The sequence below is a fragment of the Mesoplodon bidens genome, assembly GCF_964165515.1.
Source record: "Mesoplodon bidens genome assembly, chromosome: 3".
Taxonomy (NCBI): domain Eukaryota; kingdom Metazoa; phylum Chordata; class Mammalia; order Artiodactyla; family Ziphiidae; genus Mesoplodon; species Mesoplodon bidens.
This window is the reverse complement of record NC_138178.1, coordinates 37,494,859-37,519,087: the sequence shown is the minus strand read 5'-3', so window position 1 is coordinate 37,519,087 and position 24,229 is coordinate 37,494,859. Positions and strand designations below refer to the sequence as shown.

The following is a 24,229-nucleotide window of genomic DNA, read 5'->3' as shown; positions in this document are numbered from 1 at the left end:
GCCAAGCGCGGGCTGAGCGGGCAGGGCCGGGGCGGGACTGCCGGGGCCCGCCACCCTATTGGGCCTCGCCGGGAGGAGGCGGGGCCGGGAGGGGCCGGACTCCTCCTTGGGCCCTGCACCAGCCCGGACCCCGCCCCCGCGCCCGGTGCGCGCTTCTCTGGGCACCGCGGAAAGATCAGCGCTACTGAAGCGAGAGAGGGGTGAGACCCACCGGGACCCGGGAGCTGGGGGTGGGAACTGGAGGATTAGGGAGCCGTTAGCGAGGAAAAACCCTCTCTCTAGGATGCCCTATTTAAACCAGAGTGTCAATTGGTGACACATCAGCTCAAGCCCCAAAAGGCAAATCTGAACAAACTCCTGCGTCCTTCGCGTTGGCTGGGCTGAAACTCCAAGGCGCATTAACCAGTGCTCGTTCCGCGTTCTTGAACTAAGACCGTGGTCACCTCGGGTCTCCTCACATTCGCTCTCATATAGGAGTATCCCCTCCACGCGTTAGGTAGGCTGACCCGAGTCAAGAGTTGAAATTCCGGGCTTCCCTGGTGGCGCAGTGGTTGAGAGTCCGCCTGCCGATGCAGGGCACACGGGTTCGTGCCCCGGTCCGGGAAGATCCCACATACCGCGGAGCGGCTAGGCCCGTGAGCCATGGCCGCTGAGCCTGCGCGTCCGGAGCCTGTGCTCTGCAACGGGAGAGGCCCCAACAGTGAGAGGCCCGCGTACCGCAAAAAAAAAAAGAGTTGAATCCCTCTGCTTCTCACCAGAAGGTCAAGCTGCTAGTCCCCGAAGTCATTAAGCGTAGCCAGAGTCTGTTTCCTCCTTTCCGAGATGGGAACTAGTTAACAGCAACAGGGCTGCCAGGAGACTTGGGTGAAATAACGTATGTTAAAGACTTGGGACACACCCTGTGCTCAACGACAACCAACGATGCTTGTCAGACAGTACTCAGGCAAATGGTTCCATTTTTTGCCTGCTTTCATACAAAAGACAATACCGACTGGTTCTGCCATAAACAACCAAAGTCTCTCTCTCTCTCTTCACTCATCTTCTTGAAATGAGACACCAGTTGGGGCTGGGTTTTATTTAGAAAAATCTGACCCCAGCCCCCCACTTTCCCAGCTACACCAACCCACTCGAACACTAGCCACTTCTTTCTGCCCTGTATTCCCAGCTCTCCCCTTCATTGCCTCAGAGTCAACATTGCAGATGGAGCTGGGCCAGGAAAGTGACCTTGAATTACTGACTTCAAAGCTTCCTTCTCCCTGTCTCAGCCAGGCAAAGCTACTACTTTGGCCCAGAGATCTAGTAGACTGGGCCCAAGGGGAGGCTGTTCTGGGGCCACCCCCAAAGTCTGAGGCTTCATTCAAAGGCCTAACCTTGAGCCAGCATGTCCTAGAATGACCCATTATCCCTTTCATTCTGTTCCAATTCTCTTGCTCAAAACACAAGCAGAGGGACTTCCCTGGTGGCGCAGTGGTTAAGAATCCACCTGCCAATGCAGGGGACGCAGGTTTGATCCCTGGTCTGGGAAGATCCCACATGCTGCGGAGCAACTAAGCCCATGTGTCACAACTACTAAGCCTGTGCTCTAGAGCCTTCAAGCCACAACTACTGAGCCCACACGCCACAACTACTGAAGCTCGTGCGCCTAGAGCCCAAGCTCCACAACAAGAGAAGCCACCACAATGAGAAGCCCACACACCACAAAGAAGAGTAGTCCCCGCTTGCTGCAACTAGAGAAAGTCTGCACGCAGCAACGAAGACCTAACACAGCCAAAAAACAAAACATTAAAAAAAACAAAACACAAGCAGAGACCATGGAAGCCTCTGGTATTTGGCTTTCATGCCATCCTAGTGTTATCAGGTACCAGGGCCTCAGTGTCTATACCTATAAACTGGGAGGATGACTGCTCCCCCAGGCTCCTTTTGGCCCAAACAATCAGATTCTGTTATGTATGACAACTACCTATACTGCCACTTCTGAAATGGTCATAAAGAAATTGCTCTCCACCCCCAGGGGCTCATTTGTTTCTCTGTATGGTGGACCAAGGTGTCAGAGGCCTGGCAAGAGGCAATACTAGAGCCTCAGTGTGTTCCAGATTCTGGCCTTCACCTGCAGAGGGATCAGGGTGAGAGCACATGGGTCTTTTGCAAGCACAACAGCAGCCCAGGACAGTCAAGGCAAAATCTTCCAATTAAACTGCTCTCACTGCCCACCTCCCAGGGCTCCAGCTCCATGCCAGCCTTCCTCATGCAGTATCTATTTGGTGAGGCAGCTGGTGTCAGCTCCATTGGCTCAGAGAGGTTAGGACACTTGCTCAAAGTCACACAGCTAGGAAGTAGCAGAACTCTAGTTCATACTCATATACCTGGCTAATAGTCCATCATTCTTTTAAGGAGAAAGAATAGGACCCAGAGCCCCTGTTTATTGTACTTTTTGGAATTTTTTGTGATGATAACTGCTGGCCCTGTAAGCCACCTCAGAGAAAGGTGATATTTAAAGGAAAGGTGCTTATATCCTCCTTTGGGGTCAGCAGATTTGGAAACTCTCACCCTTACAGATTTTAGTTATTTATTTATTTATAATTTTTGGCCACGCACAGAATGTGGGATCTTAGTTCCCTGACCAGGGATTGAACCCACGCCCCCTGCATTGGAAGCATGGAGTCTTAACCACTGGCCTGCCAGGGAAGTCCCCTTACATATTTTAAATCAAACCTCAATTAGTTATTGAGTCTAGGTCATGTGCAAGTTCCCCATGGAGGCACAGAAATGCATATCACTCAGTTTCTACCCTCTGGGAACCACAAATCACCACAAACCAGGCACAAGGGAAAAGTGTCCCAGGAGGAGTTTAGATGACACATTAGGCATCTGGCAAAGAGAAAATCACCTCTGATGGGGGAGACCCTGATAAGCTCAGGGCAGGAACATCCATCAAGTGTGTTCTCACGGATCTTTAAGATGTGGAAGGAGGCTGACCATGTAGACACGAGTAGAGTGAGGGCCTTGCACTTCACCCAGGTGGACACACTAGGACATTAGTTTCATGCTATGTTTGTAGGCAGGGAGTAACATCTGGTAACATCTGGCACAACAGTGAGGGGATGTCAGACAGTAGAGAATCAGGCCTGGGGAAGGGAGACCAGGGTTCTTGAACCAGAGAGACTTGACACAGGGTCCTGGCAGGACCCTCAAGAAGGTGCAAGAGTGCAGAGGCGGTGCAGAGATGGCATCTGCAGGAACTGCAGCTAGCTGGACGGAGGAGGAGTCACAGTGACTCAGACTTCCATCCCTGGGGCTGGGAGAATGGTGATGCCATTATTAGAAATTAGAAGATGGGAGGGAGGAAGGTTGAGGGGGAGGCGTTGATAGCAGAGCTATTTATGGTCATCTCTAAACTGATTTCCCTGCCAATAGTCAGTCTATGCTCCCTCCCCCTCCCATCAGCCCTCCCCGACACTTCCAGCGCTGTCACCCTGAAGCACAGCCCTGAGCAGTCACTCCACAGCTCAGATAGTGAAGAATCTCTCCACTGCCTGATACAATAAAATCTGAATAGCTTATAACATTTCATGGCCTTCACCTACCCCCCACAGTTACTATTCCCTCTCCACAAGAACCTTAAATTTAGCCATTCCCCTGAGTAGTCCTTGACTCTGAGCAGTTGCACTGTCCCTTCCTTCCATCAAGTGGGTTCTTTCCACTCCGCATTGCCAGACCCAGCTCATCCTTGAAGGCCAAGTACAAGTTCACCTTCTCAAGCCTGCAGTGGGGGTGGGGATAAAGGGGGGGTATAGCATTCATTTACACTTGAATCATCATGAAAGGTAAACAGACCCCCCCCAATAAAAGAACACAAACTACTACTCTGATTTTTTTTAATAAATTTATTTATTTTATTTATTTATTTTTGGCTGCGTTGGGTCTTCGTTGCTGTGCGCTGGCTTTCTCTAGTTGTGGCGAGCGGGGACTACTCATCTTTGCGGTGCGCAGGCCTCTCATCGCGGTGGCTTCTCTTGTTGCGGAGCACGGGCTCTAGGCGCGTGGGCTTCAGTAGTTGTGGCACGTGGGCTCAGTAGTTGTGGCTCTAGAGAGCAGCCTTAGAGTTGTGGTGCATGGATTTAGTTGCTCTGCAGCATGTGGGTTTTTCATGGACCAGGGCTCGAATCCGTGTCCCCTGCATTGGCAGGCAGATTCTTAACCACTGCGCCACCAGGGAAGCCCTACTACTCTGATTTTAACTTTGTTAAAATAAATCTGTGGACAGTAACAGGTGGGGTCCAGAAACAAATTTGGAAGATTTTAAAACACTATTTAGAGAATTCCCTGGTGGTCCAGTGGTTAGGACTCCGCACTTCCACTGCAGGGGGCACGGGTTCGATCCTTGGTCAGGGAACCAAGATCCTACATGCATGGCCAAATAAATAAATAAAACTTTATTAAATTTTGTGAAATTTTCTCTTAGGTTGCATAAGTTAATTAATCCTCAAGATTCCTAATAAAACTAGAGATCCAAAGTTGAAGGAAGGGGAAATGATTGAAAGGGATTAAGAAGAACTAGAGGCAACATTACCATCTTGGTAACAGATTCCCAGAGTATAAAGCTTTCTACCTGTTTGTGGAAGTCTTTTTTTTAAGTTTTTTGGCCGCACGGCATGAGGGATCTTAGTTCCCGGACCAGGGATGGAACCCGCACCCCCTACAGTGGAAGGGCGGAGTCTTAACCTCTGGGCCGCCAGGAAAGTCGTGTGGAAGTCTTTTGTCATGATTGTCTCATGCCTGGGCAAGTCACTTAACTTCTCTGAGCCTCAGTTTCTTCAACTGCAAATGGAGATAATAAAAAACCCTACTCCTATCAGTTATTAGGATTAAATAAATTCATGCAGATAAGTTGCTTTGAATGGTGCCTGGCACACATAGGAGAAGCCTACCCATAGTGTTAATATTATCTGTTCATTCACATCCACTCCACACCAGTTTACTGAGCTCCTATGACATGACAGGTGTGACCCACAGATGGACAAGAGGGCACATTCTATTCGTGAGAGGACCAGAGTCCAGTGAGGGTATCCGGAAGATAGAGATATGAACAGATCATTTCAAAATATCGTTGCTGTGGCTGGATGGAGTGTTGGTTAGTACAATCTCTTTGGAGGGCAGTTTAGTAGCATCCATCCTACTATAAAGTGCACATAACTCTTCATCCGGAAATTCCACTCTGGGAGACTGACAGCATAGAAATACTTACCAAATTGTACAGACACATAAGTGCAAGGTGTTCACTGCAGCACTGTTTGTAATAGGGAAAAATTGGGAATGACCTAAATGTCCACTGTCATTAAGAATGAGGTAAATCTTTGCTGATATAGAAAAATGCATTGGGGGACTTCCCTGGCAGTCCAGTGGTTAAGACTCTGCATGGTTAAGACTCAAATAAAAAAGAAAAAGAAAAATGCATTGTGATATATTAAGTGAAAATAGAAAGTTGCAGAGAAATATCTTAACATACATACATACATATATATGAAAAATTAAAGGCACAGAAACCTAAGAGGGTATGGAAGTGGGGTATAGTGGGAGACTCTCAATTTCTACTTTATGCAGTTCTGTGGGGGGTTGAACATTATATAACAAAAGCATCTATTACTTTTGTAACCAGAAAAAGAACAATCAATATATAGATAAATTTTTTTTTTTAAACAAACTGTCACAGTCGTTTCTATGCTGTGCAGAGTGTCCCCTGTCCCAGGACCATTCACTCTGGTGGCTTCTTTTATTTTTATTTTTTTTGCGGTATGTGGGCCCCTCACCGCTGCGGCTCTTCCCGCTTCGGAGAACAGGCTCCGTACGCCCAGGCCCAGCAGCCCTGGCTCACGAACCCAGCTGTTCCGCGGCATGTGGGATCCCCCCAAGAGCGAGACACGAACCCAGGTCCGCTGCAACGGCAAGCGGACTCTCAACCACTGCGCCACCAGGGAAGCCCTGGTGGCTGCTTTTATTTTATTTTTTTTTTTTTTGCGGCATGCGGGCCTCTCACTGTTGTGGCCTCTCCCGTTGCGGAGCACAGGCTCCGGACGCGCAGGCTCAACAGCCATGGCTCACGGGCCCAGCCGCTCCGCGGCACGTGGGATCCTCCCAGACCGGGGCACGAACCCGTGTCCCCTGCATCGGCAGGCGGACTCTCAACCACTGCGCCACCAGGGAAGCCCTGGTGGCTGCTTTTAAATTGAGGCTTTTCCTCTCGCGTTCTTTCCGTCCTTGGGGAAAACGAAGGGTTAAAGGGGCTGGGGGAGGGGAAGAGGAAGTGAGGTAAGGGAAAGAGGGGTGAGGGCCCCTCGGGTACCAGCTGCGGTGCTGCGCTCGCCACGCCCCGCAGCTCTGGCTCCGGCTGGAAGCAGCCGCCCCAGGTGCTCGAGAGGAGGCCGCTGGCCTGGTTCTGCGGACTCAGAAGGACGAAAGATCAGAACTTAATGAATGTAAAGTTAGGTGGAGGTTAGGACAAGATGCTGCGACCTAGAGCAACTGACGGTTATCAAAGTTGGTCCGCGGACCCTGGGGGAGGAGGGGCACCACGAGATCTAAATAATTTTCGTAATACTAAGTCACTGTGTTAACATTTGCCCAAATGGTGCAAAAGCAATGGTGGGGAAAACCGCTTATACCTTACCCTGAATCATGGCAGAGGCACCAAACTATACTAGTAGTGATTTTATTGCTCACCATCATGCACTCTTTTTTTTTTTAAGTCTATTAATACGATGTACTAAATAAAGCAGTAAAAATTAATAATTTGATTAAATCGTAACTCTTGGGTATACATCTTTCTAATATCCTATATTATAAAAATGGAAGTACATACAAAGCACTTGTGCTGACCCTGGTAAGATGGTTGTCTCCTGGAAAAGCACTGAGAAAGAACGGGAGTGCTTTATTTGAGCTGTGGGTTGAAGCAGCTGCTTTCTTCACAGAACAACATTTCAACTGAGAAAGAACGGGAGTGCTTTATTTGAGCTGTGGGTTGAAGCAGCTGCTTTCTTCACAGAACAACATTTCAACTGAAAAGAACAACCGATACAGAAGCCATTCGGACTCAAATATTTGGCAGATATTTTCTCAAAAATGAATGAAATGAGCCAGTCACTTCAAGGAAATAGCTTATAGTATCTGTTACCAATGATTTTTTATATTGGAGCTTTCAAGGGAAAACTAAAATTTTGGAAACCTTGTATATACCCTGAGTTTGAGAGCTTCTTAATTCTTTTTTTTTTTTTAATATTTATTTATGTATTTATTTGGCTGTGCTGGGTTGTGGCACCACGGGATTTTCATTGGCGTATGCGGCATCTTTAGTTGCGGCATGAATGTGGGATCTAGTTCCCTGACCTGAGATCAAACCCCGGCCCCCTGCATTGGGAGCATGGAGTCTTAACCACTGGACCACCAGGGAAGTCCCAGCTTCCCAGTTCTTCATGATGTTTCTAATGAGATTAATGGTCTACCAAATGTGATTTTTTTTCATATTGTGTAATGAAATGTGTCAACTTTTGGAAGATCTGCATAACTCAGCCAGTATTTTCTAAATGACCAATGCATGGTGTTAAAAAGTTATGCATGGGTAAGAGACCTATTCCAGAATGGATTTGAATGTGAGGGGTTTGAATGTAACAGAGTAGGAAAGGCATATTGGTGTTGTTTCAGATTCCACATTGCAATTAACCTTTGAGAAAGTATCACTTGTACATTTTGTTATCGTAAGTGAATACCGTGAGTCAGGCCTCGCCCAGTCTCAGTGACCGGGAAACGGGGGTTGGACAGTGGCCCAAGCTGGGATGCCCCCCTAGAAAAAGGCCACTGGGGCCTCGACCAGCTCAGCCCATGCAGATCAGGGAGCCCCGGGTGATGCACCACACCGCCCCCATCCCAGGCCCAGACCGTGATGCAGGTCTGGTACATGGAGGAGTCCCAAGATGACCTGAGGTGGCCCCCTGGCCTGGAGCCCAGCTGCCCATTCCTCCTGGAGCAGCTGCACCAGCTTGGAGTCCTTTACTGGAAGCTGACAAGTATGAGAATGATCCAGAATTAGACTACTCTTGGATGGGCATAATAAACATATGCAAAAATAAGTTTCCAAATTATGAAGAAAAGGTTAAGATGCTTTGCTGGGACCATTCGTACTAGGATGTAAAATTTGCTACATCTTGGATGGCAGTGGATACTTTGATGAAAGAGATAAAGAGGACTTCAGATTTTCATGGAGAAAGGAAACATGATAACTCATTCTGCAGGAGTTTATCACTGCTTCACACTGGATGAAAAGAACGATGTAACAGCTGTGTGGATGCTTGTGGGAGAAACAGTGTGGACTGCATACAACCAGCCGGCTGACCATTTCCACGCTGAAGGACAGGATGTGAAATTTTGGGCATGAACAGCAAGGGGTGCTCCCTGGGGCCTAGCACACTCCTTGTAAAGATCCTAAACGTGATAACTGAGCAGAAAATCATTTACTCTTTGCTTTTATATTATAAGCTTGAAGCTTAAAGGCTTGAAGTTTATCTTCTTTGCAAGATTATTTGATCAGAATATTTTTTAATGGTGGACTTCCCTGGTGGCGCAGTGGTTAAGAATCCGCCTGCCAATGCAGGGGACACGGGTTCGAGCCCTGCTCTGGGAAGATCCCACATGCCATGGAGCAACGAAGCCCCTGCACCACAACTACTGAGCCTGCGCTCTAGATCCTGTGAGCCACAACTACTGAGGCCACATGCCACAACTACTGAAGCTGTGCACTTAGAGCCCATGCTCTGCAGCAAAAGAAGCCACCGCAAGGAGAAGCCCTCACACGGCAATGAAGAGTAGCCCCCGCTCGCCACTAGAGAAAGCCCGCACGCAGCAATGAAGACCCAGTGCAGCCAAAAATATAAATAAATAAAATAAAAATTTTAAAAAAGAAAAGCCTTATGATAAAATAAGTCATAGCTATTTTAGAAAAGAATATTTTTTAATAAAAGTCGCTATAAAACTGATTTTTACGTGGAAACAACTGGGGAAATGTGGACAAATCACAGTCATTTGCTCTAACTCAGTCAAGATCAGTGGTTCAGACACGTGTTCAATTTTAACCGGAATGAGAGTCTTATCGGCTGTGTGCTTTACCTGGACACGATTTTTAGACTTTAAACCAGATATCAGTCAATGCCATGCCTGCCTTAGAAGAAAGTTGTGGCAGAGAAGTATATTTTGGTCTTTGTCCCCAGTTTCTGGCATAGAGCTCCTAAAACCCTTGGAATCTCCTGAGCGATAGGAGTGTCCTTCTGCTATTCATAGGTAATCCTCTGTGAGCATCTCAGTTCCACTGGGACAGAGCGCCTGTGCTCAGGACCCTTCTGGACCTCACTCTATGTACCTCCTTATCTGGCTGTTTATCTGTGGTCTTTATGTATCTTTTATAATAAATTGGTAAATGTAAACCAACACTTCCTGAGTTTTGTGAGCTGTTCTAGCAAATTATGGGACCCGAGAAAGGGGTCATGTAAATCCCCAATTTTTAGCCGCTGAGTCAGAAGTACAATTGTCCCAGATTTGTGATAGGCATCAGTGTTGTGGGACTAAGCCCTTAATCTGTGAGATCTAACACTATCTCCAGGTAGATAGTATCAGAATTGAGTTAAACTGTAGGATATTCAGTCCTGCTGAATCGGTTGGTGTAGGAAAACAGACTAGAGGTGTAATTGTAGATAACATAACTAACTAGATACAGGATGCTTTTTCCTCCCAAAATTATACGTTGGACTAAGGAGTGCAGGGAGGGGAGAGCTGTCTATTAGGGGCACATTCTCGGTTGCTTATGCCACTTGCCACTTTCCGTTCAAACTAAAGTAAATGCCTTGGGAATTTCCTGGCGGTCCAGTGGTTAGGACTCCATGCTCTTACTGCCGAGGGCCTGAGTTTGATCCCTGGTCGGGGAACTAAGATCCCACATGCTGCGGCGCAGCCAAATAATAATAATAATAATAATAAACACCTTAATTTAAAAAGAAAAAGCCACTCTGGTCCCCTTCCTGTTGCAGTGAAATCTCAAGTTCCACAGACTCCTGCTGGCTCATCTAACCCTGTACTTGTTTTTCTCATTTCTTATTCTTTTTTTTTTTAATGAAATGATCTACTTATTATTATTATTATTATTTTGGCTGCATTGGGTCTTCGTTGCTGCATGCAGACTTTCTCTAGTTGCAGCGAGAGGGAGCTACTCTGTTGCGGTGCGAGGGTTTAATGCGGTGGCTTCTCTTGTTGCGGCGCGCGGGCTCTAGGCGCATGGTCTTCAGTAGTTGTGGCTCATGGGCTCTAGAGCGCAGGCTCAACAGTTGTGGTTCATGGGCTTCGTTGCTCTGCAGTATGTGAGCTCTTCTCAGACCTGGGCTCGAACCCGTGTTACCTGTGTTGGCAGGCGGATTCTCAACCATTGCGCCACCAGGGAAGTCCTCATCTCTTATTCTTTTAAAATTCATGCTTAAGTCCTGTGGGAGAGAATAGCTGTAAACAGCTTTAATTAAATTGTACTTATAAAAAACTACTTTCTTCTACTCCACTTTATGCTTTTGGTATTGTTGATCTTTAAAAATTAAATGGTCTTTGATAATGGGGGGGAAAAGAGAATAGTTCTAACATCTAAAAGAGCTATTAAAATATTCCTCATTTTTCTTTTTCCAGCTACACATCAATTTGAGGCTGGATTTTCTTTGTATTCCTCAACCAAAACAATATACAACAGCAGACTAAATGCTGAAGTGGATGTGAGAATCCAGCTACTTCTGGTAAGTCAGATATGAAGAGAGTTGCAAACATGTAAACAAAGCAACTCTTCTCATTAACTCTTTTATTTTGGAAAATGTAGTTATTTTTAAATTAATATATAAACATGTTTCAAATTTTCTGTCTTAACTTTTAATTCAGTAAATAGGGTTTTGTATAACCTATATAAACAAGAGCTCTTTGGAGTCCTCAACAACTTCTCAGAGTGTAGAGTGGTCCTAAAGCCAAAAAGTTGGAGAATTATCCTAGAGGAAAGTACTAGGAGCTCAACAAAAATGGGGGCCACATTATCCCACACAAGAAATCTAACATTTATACAATAATGCTATATAATGTATAGTCTGTATTAAATTGTCCCAAGATGTCCCAATAATTCCTTTAAATTTGGGAAGGGGGGATTTCCATGGTGGCGCAGTGGTTAAGAATCCACCTGCCAATGCAGGGGACATGGATTCGAACCCTGGTCCGGGAAAATATCACATGCTGTGGGGCAACTAAGCCCGTGCGGCACAACTACTGAGCCTGCGCTCTAGAGCCCGCGAGCCACAACTACTGAGCCCATGTACCACAACTACTGAAGCCCGCGTGCCCTAGAGCCCATGCTTCACAACAAGAATCCACCGCAATGAGAAGCCCGGGCTTTCTCTAGTTGTGGGGGGCTCGCTGCAAGTAGAGGAGGCCCGCGCACAGCAACGAAGACTCAACGCAGCCAAAAATGAATAAAATTAAAAAAAAAAAAAAAGAAAGCCAGGAATTAAAAAAAAAAAATTAAGGGAAGGGGGTCCGGGATCTAGAATCAAGGCTCAGGCATAGCATTTGGTTGCCAGGTCTCATTAGCTTGCCTTTTTTAAAAAAATATTTATTTATTTATTTATTATTTGGCTGCATTGGGTCTTGGTTGCAGCATGCAGGATCTTCGTAGCGGCATGTGGAATCTTTCATTGAGGCGCGCAGGCTCAGTAGGTGCCACACAGGCTTGGTTGCCCTGCTCCATGTGGGATCTTAGTTCCCCGATCAGGGATCAAACCTGTGTCCCCTGCATTGGAAGGCAGATTCTTAACCACTGGACCACCAGGGAAGTCCCCCCTTTTTTAGTTTTCTACTGGATCAATGCAGACTTCTTTATTCTCCCTTACGCCCTTCACTGGTTTAGAAATTATACATTCTACTTCTGCTCGTTTAGAAATTAAATTCTTCACTTGACTATACAGAGTTTAAAATTCATCATTGTCTTTATCTTTCTTAGAAATATGAGAAATTTAGATGACTTCTGTCCAATTTCTCCTCTCCTATCTTCCATGTTATTATTCCATCATACTTTAGTTCTACTGGGTCTTCTGAGCCCCCTCATTTTTTTTCAAATAGGTTTATCAACATGTTTTCCTGTTTCCTAGCTGAGCAACGTGTCTTACTTTCCACTCCTATGTGCTGAATTCAATTTCGTGATAAGTGAAGGGCATCATTGAATAGGTCTTTCAACAAAGATCTGTGAGTAATTAACTTTCTCTATCTCGAATTGTTCAATTTTATCCTCATTTTGTAAGCTTTTTACTGAAGTATAATATATACATACGTGTAATACAGAAAGTACATAAGTTATTAGTGTACAACTTATTTTTATATAAATTTATTTATTATTTATTTATTTTTGGCTGTGTTGGGTCTTCGTTGCTGCGTGTGGGCTTTCTCTTAACTGTGGCGAGCGGGGGCTGCTCTTCATTGGCAGTGCGTGGGCTTCTCACTGCAGTGGTGTCTCTTGTTGCAGAGCACGGGCTCTAGGCAGGCGGGCTTCAGTAGCTGTGGCTCGCAGGCTCTAGAGCACAGGCTCAGTAGTTGTGGCACACAGGTTTAGTTGCCCTGCGGCATGTGGGATCTTCCTGGACCAGGGCTTGAACCCGTGTACCCTGCATTGGCGGGCGGATTCTTAACCACTGCACCACCAGGGAAGTCCCTACTGTACGACTTACGAGTGTTGACGAAATCACTACCCAGATCAGGAAATGTAACATCACCAGGACCCCCAGAACCTCCTTAAACCACCTCCTAGACACTATGTTTCCCAACTTCCCTTTGCTATCTTAACTTCTACTAAAATAGACTGGTTTTGCCTATTTTTGTTTTCCTGTAAATGGAATCATATAGTATGTACTCTGTCGTGTCTTACTTCTTCTCAACATTGCATTTCTAAAATTCACCCAGGGACTTCCCTGGTGGTGCAGTGGCTAAGAATCCGCCTGCCAATGCAGGGGACATGGGTTCGAGCCCTGGTCCAGGAAGATCCCACATGCCGCAGAGCAGCTAAGCCCGTGCACCACAAATACTGAGCCTGTGAGCCACAATTACTGAAGCCTGTGTGCCTAGAGCCCGTGCTTCCCAGCAATGAGAAGCCCATGCACCACAATGGAGAGTAGCCCCCACTCACTGCAGCTAGAGGAAGGCCATGTGCAGCAACGAAGACCCAATGCAGCCAAAAATAAATAAAATAAATATATATATTTTTAAAAAATAAAATAAAGTTTTCAAAAATAAAAATAAAAATAATCCAGGGACTTCCCTGGTGGTCCAGTGGTTAAGAATCCTCCTTCCAATGGAGGGGACGCGGGTTTGATCACTGGTCAGGGAACTAAGATCTCACATGCTGCGGGGTAACTAAGCCCGCGCACTCTAGAGCCCGCACGCCACAACTAGAGAGAAGCCCGTGCGCTGCAAAAAAGATCCCGTGTGCTGCAACTAAGACCCGATGCAGCCAAATAAGTAAATTAGTTAATGAAAAATAAACATATATTTTTAATTTAAAAAATCTATGTTTTTGCATGTAGCTGTAATTTATTAATTCTTCTGTCATATAAAACTCTATGTTATGAATATGCCACAATTTATGTATCCATTCTACTATTGATGGCCATTTGGGTTGTTTCCAGTTTGGGGTTATTAACGGTGCTTCTCTGAAGGTTCTGACACTTGTCTTTTGCTGCACATATGTATGAAATTCTGTTGGATGATACTTAGGAGTGAATTACTGGGTCATAGGCTACATACTTAAGCATTCGGCTTTAACAGACACTGGCAAACAATTTTCTGAGTGTATTCTTCCAGCAATGTATGAGAGCTTCAGTTTCTCTACATCTTTGCTAACAGTTGGCATTGTCATTCTTTTCAGTTTTAGTCATTCTTGTGGGTGTATAGTGGTTCTCATGGTGGTTTTAAATTGCCTTTCCCGTGGTCTCTGGGGCGCAATTGGTCAGTGCATTAAACTGATAAATAGCATTTCCCTGGAGACTAAAGAAATTGAGCTCCTTTTCATATACTTATTGCCCATTTTAATATTCTCTTTTCTGAAGTGCCTGCTTCAAGTTTTTTGCTTATTTTTTCCATTGGATTGTCTGCCAGTTTGTGATTTGTAGGAGTTCAATATACATTCTGATATGAGTCCCCTTTTTGGATATATGTATCGCAAAAGTTTTTTTTTTCCCATTCAGTGGCTTGCCTTCTCATTCATTTAAACTGTATTTTTTTTTTTTTTTTTTTTTTTTTTGCGTTACGCGGGCCTCTCACTGTTGTGGCCTTTCCCCTTGCGGAGCGCAGGCTCCGGACGCACAGGCTCAGCGGCCATGGCTCACGGGCCTAGCCGCTCCGCGGCATGTGGGATCCTCCCGGACCGGGGCACGAACCCGTGTCCCCTGCATCTGCAGGCGGACTCTCAACGACTGCGCCACCAGGGAAGCCCTAAACTGTATTTTGATGCACAGAAATTCTTAATTTTAATTTAGTCCAACTTATTGACCTTTTATGTTTATGTCTTATTTCCTGTTTGATAAATCTTTTCTTAACCCTATAGTATCTTCTGGAAGTTTTATTGTTTTATCTTTCACTTTTTAAAAAAGATTTATTTGTTTATTTACTTATTTGGTTGTGCTGGGTCTTAGTTGCAGCAGATGGGCTCCTTAGTTGTGGCATTTGAACTCATAGTTGTGGCATGCATGTGGGATCTAGTTCCCTGACCAGGGATTGAACCAGGCCCCCTGCGTTGGGAGCGCAGAGTTTTAACCACTATGTCACCAGGGAAGTCCCTACCTTTCACTTTGATACCTATAATTCTCCTGAAATTGATTAAAAAAATTTTTTTTTACTTTTGGCTGTGTTGGGTCTTCATTGCTGCGTGTGGGCTTTCTCTAGTTGTGGTGAGAGGGGGCTACTCTTTGTTGCGGTGTGCAGGCTTCTCATTGTGGTGGTTTCTCTTGTTGCAGAGCACAGGCTCTAGGGCTCATGGCTTCAGTAGTTGTGGCGTGCGGGCTCAGTAGTTGTGGCACACAGGCTTAGTTGCTCCATGGCCTGTGGATCTTCCCAGACCAGGGATCAAACCCGTGTCCCCTGCATTGGCAGGTGGATTCCCAACCACTGCACCACCAGGGAAGTCCTGCAATTGATTTTTGATGCACCCTATTTCAGATATGTTAAAATGTGGAAAACAGTATATATCCAAGAATTGATAAAATTCAGTTACTTTTTAACCATTTTAAATTTAATACGTAACAGGCATTTTTCTCTACCATTAAATGTTCTTCTACAAGACTTTCTTTAATAGCTGCCTAATAGTTGTCTAAAAAGAGACAGCAGGAACTTCCCTGGTGGTCCGGTGGGTAAGACTCCGAGCTCCCAATGCAGGGGGCCGGGGTTCGATCTCTGGTCGGGGAATTAGATCCCGCATGCATGCTGCAACTAAGAGTTCCCATGCTGCAACTAAGAAGCCCGCGTGCCACAACTAAGACCCAGCGCAGCCAAAATAAATGAAGGAAAAAAAAAAGGAGACAACATGCCCCAAATGGATTTGAAACCGTGCAACTCAGACTGGGACTTAAACCCACCGTCTTTTTTTTTTTTTTTTTTTTTTGCGGTACGCGGGCCTCTCACTGTTGTGGCCTTTCCCGTTGCGGAGCACAGACTCCGGACGCGCAGGCTCAGCGGCCATGGCTCACGGGCCCAGCCGCTCCGCGGCACGTGGGATCCTCCTGGACCGGGGCACGAACCCGCGTCCCCCGCATCAGCAGGCGAACTCTCAGCCACTGTGTCACCAGGGAAGCCCCCCCACCGTCTTTTAATTGAGATCACACACCTGGTCTCAGAACTTAATGAAGCTCAGTTTCTTGATGTCTTATGGCAGAAAGAATTCAGTGAGAGACAAAGTGATACATAAGAAGTGGATTTATTTAGGGAGAAACACTCCACAGACAGAGTGTGGGCCATCTCAGAAGGTGAAAGTCCCCAAAATATGGCGTGGGTAATTTCATAGGCTAATGAGTGGGAGGATTATTCCAACCATTTCCGGGGGCTGGGGGAAAGGGCGGGGATTTTCAGGAATTGGGCCACTGCCCACTTTTTGGCCTTTTATGGTTAGCTCTGACCTGTCATGGTGCTGGTGGGTGTGTTATTTAGCTAATGTATTACAATGAGCGTATAATGAGGCTCAAGGTCTACCGGAAGTCAAATCTTCTACCGTCTTGGATCTAGTTAGTTCTAACCAGTTTTCGTCATGTCTTATGGCTATGTCATTCTTTTAAAGGTGCCCTGTCCCCTTCTGTTTCAGATTCACTTGTGCTAAACCCCACATCAGCAAATCAAGACTTAATACCTAACCTATAACACAACATTGTAAATCAACTGTACTTTAAATAAATAAACAAATTAATATTGGCAGTTTCAGCCTCTCCCAGGAATGTGACCTTTAGTCAGCCAATGTGGAGTTACCTGGTCAGCACTAGTAAGGTAATCTGCCTGAAGGACCTGAAACAGGAGGGAAGGAGGCAGGGCAAAAGGTTTGAAAGAATGACATAGCCTGAGGACATGACATAAACTGATTAGAACCAAGTGGATCCAAGATGGCGGATAAGTTGACTTTTTCCACTAGACCTTTTTTTTTTTAATTAATTAATTAATTAATTTTTGGCTGTGTTGGGTCTTCGTTGATGCACGAGGGCTTTCTCTAGTTGAGGTGGGCAGGGGCTACTCTTTGTTGTGGTGCACAGGCTTCTCACTGTGGTGGCTTCTCTTATTGCGGAACACAGGCTCTAGGTATGCGGGCTTCAGTAGTTGTGGCACATGGACTCAGTAGTTGTGGCTCACGGGCTCTGGAGCGCAGCCTCAGTAGCTGTGGTGCACAGGCTTAGTTGCTCTGCAGCATGTGGGATCTTCCCATACCAGGGCTCAAACCCATGTCCCCTGCTTTGGCAGGTGGACTCTTAACCACTGTACCACCAGGGAAGCCCCTCCACTAGAACTTGAGCCTCAGTATCAGTAAGCTCACATCAGCAAGCTAAATGACACACCTACAGGCGCCATGACAGTTCCGAGACCGACCATAAGGATCAAAAAGTGGGCAGTGGCCCAATTCCTGGAAATCCTGGTCCTTTCCTAAAACAGCTGGTATACTCCTCCCACTCATTAGCTTATGAAATTACCCACTCCAATAAAAATTGACAACCCCATACCCTGGTGCCTTTCTCACCTTCTGAGATGGCTGGCCCACACTGTCTGTGGAGTGTGTTTCTCTCTAAATAAATCCACTTCTTACCTATCACTTTGTCTCTCACTGAATTCTCTCTGTGATGAGACATCAAGAACCTGAGCTTCATTAAGTCCTAAAACCAGGTGTGTGATCTCAGTTGGAAGACTGTGGGTTTTGGCTGCATTTGAGTCCCAGCCGTTTGGGTTCAAGTCTCAATCAGGGTTTTGGACGGGTTCAAGTCCCGGCCACGTGGGTTCAAGTCCCAGCCTGAGGTGCATGGTTTCAGCCCCAGTCTTCCCCAAAAGGAAGGTGGCCTTGACTGAAACAATCCACTCTTAGCTAGAATAACTTCCTTGACCCGCCTCCTTCTGCCTGTAAAAGTCTTCCCTTTGTACAGCTCCTCAGAGCTCCTTTGTTTGCCAAATGGGAGGCTGCCCAAGTCATGAATCATTGAATAAAGACAAATCTTCAAATTTATTCAGTTGAATTTTGCTTTTTAACATACTCATCATATGCCTCTCCCTGGAGCAGAGGCTCTGGAATCAGACAGGCCTGGTTAATATCTTGTCTTCATCTCTTACAAGCTGTGTAACTTTTAACAAGTTATTTAAAGACTCTGGGCTTTAGCTTTCATGGGAGGTGCCCAGGTCTTGAACTGAGTTGGTTTCATAGTTGAATCTCAATTCCTAATTAATAATTGATTTAGAAGCACTACATCAACTGAAACAGTGGATCAGTTAACTCTAGAACAGTCTTATTTATTCATTAAAGTCTCCTAAAGACCTGGGATAGGCCACATCCTGTGAGCCCACAGTTTTATTGGATGTGACTAAGAAAAATAAAATGACATCAAAATGGATGCCCTTCGGTAGTTGAAAACTAAAGTCAGGGTTGGTGCCATGAAAAAGTGGCAAATGAACCACTTAATCACATTTCTTTATCAGATTATCAGATTATTCTTTATTTGTAGTGGTTATGAGAGGATTCCACCTTGTTTTTCCTGGTTGCCTTGGGAGAGAATTGCTTACTTTCTCTGTGGCTCACTTTATCATCTGTAATTGGTAGAGTAAAAGTTTAATACCAGCCTCATGGTGATGTTGTGAGGGTGAGCTGAGGGAGGATGAGACAAGTATTAAGTGATCAGTAATGGCCACCGTTATTCACACCCTTGGTGGGGTATAGACCAGTGAGATTTGGGAGCTCACTCCAAAACTAGAGTGGGGAAACTCAAAAGGCTAGAGTGGGACTCGGGCCCTGTTTATGTGGAGCAGATGTAGACTGCCAAAACTCATAAGAAGTGGCTAGGGACTTCCCTGGTGGCGCAGTGGTTGAGAATCTGCCTGCCAATGCAGGGGACATGGGTTTGATCCCTGGTTCCCAAGGATCCCACAGGCCGCGGAGCAGCTGAGCCCGTGCACCACAACTACTGAGCCCACGTGCCGCAACTACTGAAGCCCACACGCTGCAACTACTGAAGCCCATGAGCTCTAGGGCCCGCATGCCAGGACTACTGAGCCCGCGTGCCTAGAGCCGGTGCTCCGCAACAAGAGAAGCCACCGCAATGAGAAGCCCGCGCACCACAACAGAGAGTAGCCCCCACTCTCCGCAACTAGGGAGAAGACCAAATGCAGCCAAAAAAAAAAAAAAAAAGAAGTGGCTAAAGACAAAATTTCAATGGGAGTTCCCTGGTGGCCTAGTGGTTAGGATTCCAAGCTTTCACTGCCATGGCCTGGGTTCAATCCCTGGTCTGGGAACTGGGATCCCACAAGCCACGTGGCCAAAAAATTTTTAAAAATTCAGACATCAGTTTATGCAGGGAGGTGCTGGTAAATGTTTTTAACAAGCAGGGTGTGTGTGTGTGTGTGTGTGTGTATGTGTGTTGATTTATAGCATTTCTGTGGTGTAGATACTTCCACCATGGCCAATGTCTAACTACCAACATAATATCACTGAACACAGAATTGCATAGTATTTCCATTTTATAGTATTTCTACCAGATAGATACAATAACTGTAAATATCCTCAAGAGAAGAAATACTACAGTAAAAAGGAAGTGATGAGTTTTGAGTCTTTTAATATGTTTTATTTAATTGTAAGTTTACATAACTTAATTTTTAATAGTGGCTATGTTTAATGACTGGCTGACAAAATTCCTGAAAGTCTAACGATTGGTTCTCATGAGCCTGTATAAGCTGGCTGCAGCCACCACTGAATTAGCCCACGGGTCCTCGTTTGGATCCTGTATCTTGGACAAATAGCATTCGTGTTTAAGTTCAGGACCTGGCAACTGGACAAGTGCTAAGGGCAGGTTCAATGTACTTCTTAAGGACCAGTACTCGTTCCCCTGATAACAGTGTCCCTTCCCCCAGGACACGGCCCAAAAGGTGACCTTTTACTTCCCTGGCTCTAAACTGTTTATCATTCTGACCCACCAGCACCTCCCCCAACTTCAGGGCAGACTGTCTCAGGAATGCCTGGGACATGCACGTAGGGCATCGTGGCCGGCCACCTGCTGAACCCACGTCAGGTGCTTACAAGGTCAGCCAGGTGGCCAGAAGGAGAGCAGAAGGCCTGAGAAGGAGCTGCCGGCTCCTGGGCTCTCAGCCCTATGGCATCTGCGTTGTTGAGGTAGGAATGCCCTTGGCAAATATACCCCATCAGTCCACTGCCCTCCTATGTTTCAAAACCTGGGTCCAAGCTACTATTTCTCAGTTTAACCTCACTTCTCCCCATTGCTTCTCTACCCCTGCAAATAACAGAGCCATAATGTTGACAAGTACAGGCACTGGGTGCTTGTCCTAGAATTATCCCACTTAAGCCTCGTAACAACCCTATGAAGTAGGTACTATTCTTATCCCAATTCTGTGAATGAGAAATCCAAGACTTGGGGTGGTGTGCTCATTTGCCCACAGTCATAGGGGAAGGACCTGGTGTTTTTCCTTTCTCCCTCAACTGTCTTCCTTCACGTGGTAGCCTCAGTTCATACATGCTTATTTTGCATTCTTCAACATGTTGCTTCCTCCTAAGTGTTCTCAGCCTAGAGACGGTGGTGGAAGCCATGGGTCTGAAAAGATTGCTCAAGGAGAGAGTGTGCTGTGAGGATGGAGAAGAGGAGGGGAGGAGGAAGCGGTGATGAGACCCTGACGGGCACCTACACCTGAGGACCCCTGAGGAAGAGGAGACCCAGAAGGGCTGTCACAGAAAATGTGAGATAGCCAGGGGATGGACCGCAGTGCGGAAGTTACAGAGTGGATGAGGAAAGGAGCACCGAGACGTGTCCCCTGGATTTTGCCGTCCAGAGACATCCGTGACCTTGGCAGGGGCTGTTCCTCCATTGCTCTGCTGGATGGTGAGGAGGCTGCAGCAGGGAAAGCAGGAACTCAGCAGGTGGGTTGAGGAAAGGCTGGGAGCTAGTAAAGTGGGTCAGCCAGTGTAGACCTCTCATTCAAATGAAGCAGCCTGCACGCTGCATCGACCTGGCACCTCGGCTTCCGCGCCGGGATACCGGGCTAGGGTTCCCTGACAGGATGGTGCCGCGGTGCCAGGTGACGGCCTGGAAGACGAGCTGGTTTCTAAAGGCACCCGCGATCTTTGCCCTTGCTTCTCAGATTGTTCGTTTCTAAGAAGACAAGTTTTCAATTTAAAAAGAAATGCACTTAACTAAGAATTCTTTGATGAAATGTGCTCCGTCTGTGCATTTGCGAACCCTTGATTATTTTCAGACCTCTGATTATTTCGTAGAGAATGATTTGCTCAGAGTCACAGGTGGAAGTGTTGTATTTTGCAAAAAAATTCCTGAAATAACAGGAATTCGCTCGGACACCATTTCTGTGCCACAAGAAATAAAAGCATTGCAGCGGTGGAATGTGACAGAAACGCGCCATCCTGGATTGGCTGACGTCAGAAATCAGGTGATATCTGCTGTTCGTCAAGAATATGTCGAGCTTGGAGATCAGCTCCTCCTGCTTCAATCAGGAGGCGAAATTGTCATTATCCCCCTATTAGTGGAGGATAGTGCTTTTGAGCCACCTGGAAAAGGTATAAATGAAGTTGAAGAGAATCTAAAGATATAATAAAATTCACATCTGAGAAACTTTCAGTAGATGAAGTCTCACAGCTGGTGATTTCTCCACTCTGTGGTGCAATATCCCTATTTGTAGGAACTACAGGGAATAACTTCGAAGGGAAGAAAGTCATTAGCTTAGAGTATGAAGCATATCTACCAATGGCAGAAAATGAAGTCAGAAAAATTTGTAGTGTCATTAGGCAGAAATGGCCAAACACGTAGCAGTGTTCCATCGACTTGGCTTAGTTCCAGTGTCAGAAGCAAGCATTATCATTGCTGTGTCCTCAGCCCATAGGGCTGCATCCCTCGAAGCTGTGATACTTTAAAAGCCAAGGTGCCCATATGGAAAAAGGAGATGTATGAAGAGTCATCATCATCTTGGAAAAGAAACAAAGAATGCTTTTGGGCAACCGATGATAAAACCACTTAGATTTTTAGAGTCCTAAAATTTAAACTTGGTAAATTCTTATCTTTGATCATGTTTTGATTTTTCTTCTCCAGAAGATAGTTTACTGAACATAATCTCTTATGTTACACCAGTGGAACAAAAGAGAGGAAAAAAAAGCAAAATAAATGAGTGTTTAGGATGAGGGCTTATACAGGAACTAGAGATAGAGGAAAGAAAGGCTTTAGGGAGAAAAATGGAAGAATAATTTAAATGTAAGGAAAGATGCCTGTGGTAAACATATTATTCCATGACTAAGTTCTAACCATAACCTGACTCGCACTGAGGTGTGGCCCCTCCTCAGTGACTGTCTCAGAGGCTGCCCCCAACCCCCTACCCCTATGCCCAGTGATATTGTTTTCAGGGATGTGTTTTGGGAATGTAGGCAGAACTGGAAGGTAAAAAAAGTCCTTATCGGATACTCTTGGTATGATATATTTTTAGAATTTATATATTTTTAAAATAAGCTAAATAAACATGATTTTTAAAGTTTAAAAGCAATATTTTCCTGTTTTTAAAAATTCAGTGATAATACCTAAGATATTTCATCATATGAAGCTTTCTAGTATTTCAGAATCAGTAATCTCGCCATAATACTTATTATATTTTATTAGTTATTAGTATTGTATCAATATATAAATTAGCATAAAATTGTTGTAAAACAAGGCAAACTAGCAACAAGGGTGCTTTGTGTTATAATGTTATAAAATTTTATAACATGTTAAACACAACCAATTAAAAAGGAAAATTGTATGATTATTTGGTAAAATATTTTCAGATAGTTTTCTTTTTAGCTTAAGCAACATTATCATTAATAAAGTTATGTTTTCTGCAAAAAAAAGAAGGAAGCAGAAAAAAAGAATAAAAAATACCCAAAAAAAGGAAAAAATTTTTAAAGTTTTTTAAAAGATTTTTTTTTTAATGAAAAGAAAAGAAAAAGGAAGCAGAAGGGAGAGCCGAGGTGGAAGGAGGGCTTTGAGAATTTGGGTTTTAGATTGGTTGTTTGGTCAGTTGGTAAGCTGGGACTACCTTTGGCAAATGTATTTATTTATTTATTTGGCTGCGCTGCGAGGCTTGCAGGATTTAAGTTCCCTGACTAGGGATTGAAACCAAGCCCCTCAGCAGTGAGAATGAGGAGTCCTAACCACTGGACCGCTAGGGAATTCCCAATCTTTGACAAAAAAAAAATTTTTTTTTGGTCCACGTAGCATGCAGGATCTTAGTTCCCCAACCAGGGATTGAACCTGTGGTCTCTGCGTTGGAAGCGTGGAGTCTTAACCACTGGACCACCAGAGAAGTCCCTTTGGCAAATTTCAATGCTGAGGAAAAGGAGCTGGCTGAGGTGAGGCTGAATATGCCAGTGAGAGAGGAGGGTAAAGGCGAGAGGTGGCAGAGACCACAGACCCTGAGGGGTCCAAGCCCCAGACGGCAGACAGGAGAACCTCCGTCTTCTTTCCTGGGGAGAAGGGAGCCGTGATAGTTGCTGCCTGGTGACCTCTTTTTCCTCTGACGAATGGGAGGCAGAGAGTGAGGGGGATGAATAGTCGGGAGCACTAAGGAGGGTGGTGGAGTTTATGACAACCAGTCTGGGAGAATTGTAGAAGGAGGCTGGCAAGAGATGAGCTGAACGGGGCTTCCCTGGTGGCTCAGTGGTTGAGAGTCTACCTGCTGATGCAGGGGACATGGGTTCGTGCCCCGGTCCGGGAAGATCCCACATGCCGTGGAGCGGCTGGGCCCGTGAGCCATGGCCGCAGAGCCTGCGTGTCTGGAGCCTGTGCTCCGCAACGGGAGAGGCCACAACAGTGAGAGGCCCGCGTACCGCAAAAAAAAAAAGAGATGAGCTGAAGTAGGAAGTAACACGTGTGCAGGGGACAGTTCCCACAGGAGTCCTTGCCCAGCACCACAGGGAGGCTTCTTTGTGAATGCTGGTGTGTCTGTAGCCCTTAAGCTCATTAAGTTCACTCACCATCAACTTTCTTACTCCTTTTGCCACCAGGAGGGGACAGTCTCTCCCGATACTAAGGACAGCTCACTGTGACTCCCAGTAAGAACTTCATGAGCGTGTTTCTGGATTTCTTTCCACCACATAAGTTTACAAGGAGAAGCCAGTTGTCTGTAACCTGGAAAAGGGCTCTCACCAAACATGGAATCAGCCAGCGTCTTGTTCTTGGACTCCCAGCCTCCAGAACTGTAAGAAGTAAACGTTATCTGTTTCAGCCGCTAGTCTGGGGTAATTTGTTACAGCAGCCTGAGCTGACTGGGACAACATGCATAGTAACCCCATGCGCAGAATGAAGAAGTGAGTCGTTTTGCCCAGAATAGAGCAGGACTTCCAGCTCCAGATCAGTGAATTTTCCACTGTGTCATGGGAGGTACTGCAAGGTGCCATGTTCTCCCAAAGTCTCCC

At 45.7% G+C, this 24,229-nt stretch overlaps 1 protein-coding gene and 1 long non-coding RNA gene across 2 annotated transcripts; both read left to right on the top strand.

The window, feature by feature from the left end:
• Positions 1–76: 76 nt before the first annotated feature.
• On the top strand, positions 77–24,099 carry LOC308613473. The gene is made up of 4 exons (XR_014015257.1): positions 77–200; positions 10,708–10,811; positions 12,175–12,297; positions 23,819–24,099. It is a non-coding gene; the product is annotated as an uncharacterized lncRNA (long non-coding RNA).
• LOC308614335 (molybdopterin synthase sulfur carrier subunit-like) lies at positions 20,839–21,395 on the top strand (the record flags this gene model as incomplete). Its single annotated transcript, XM_081228651.1, is given in 4 exon segments — positions 20,839–20,856; positions 21,077–21,103; positions 21,106–21,301; positions 21,304–21,395. Coding segments are annotated over 4 exon segments (264 nt in total). The 3' UTR covers positions 21,327–21,395.
• Positions 24,100–24,229: the final 130 nt, after the last annotated feature.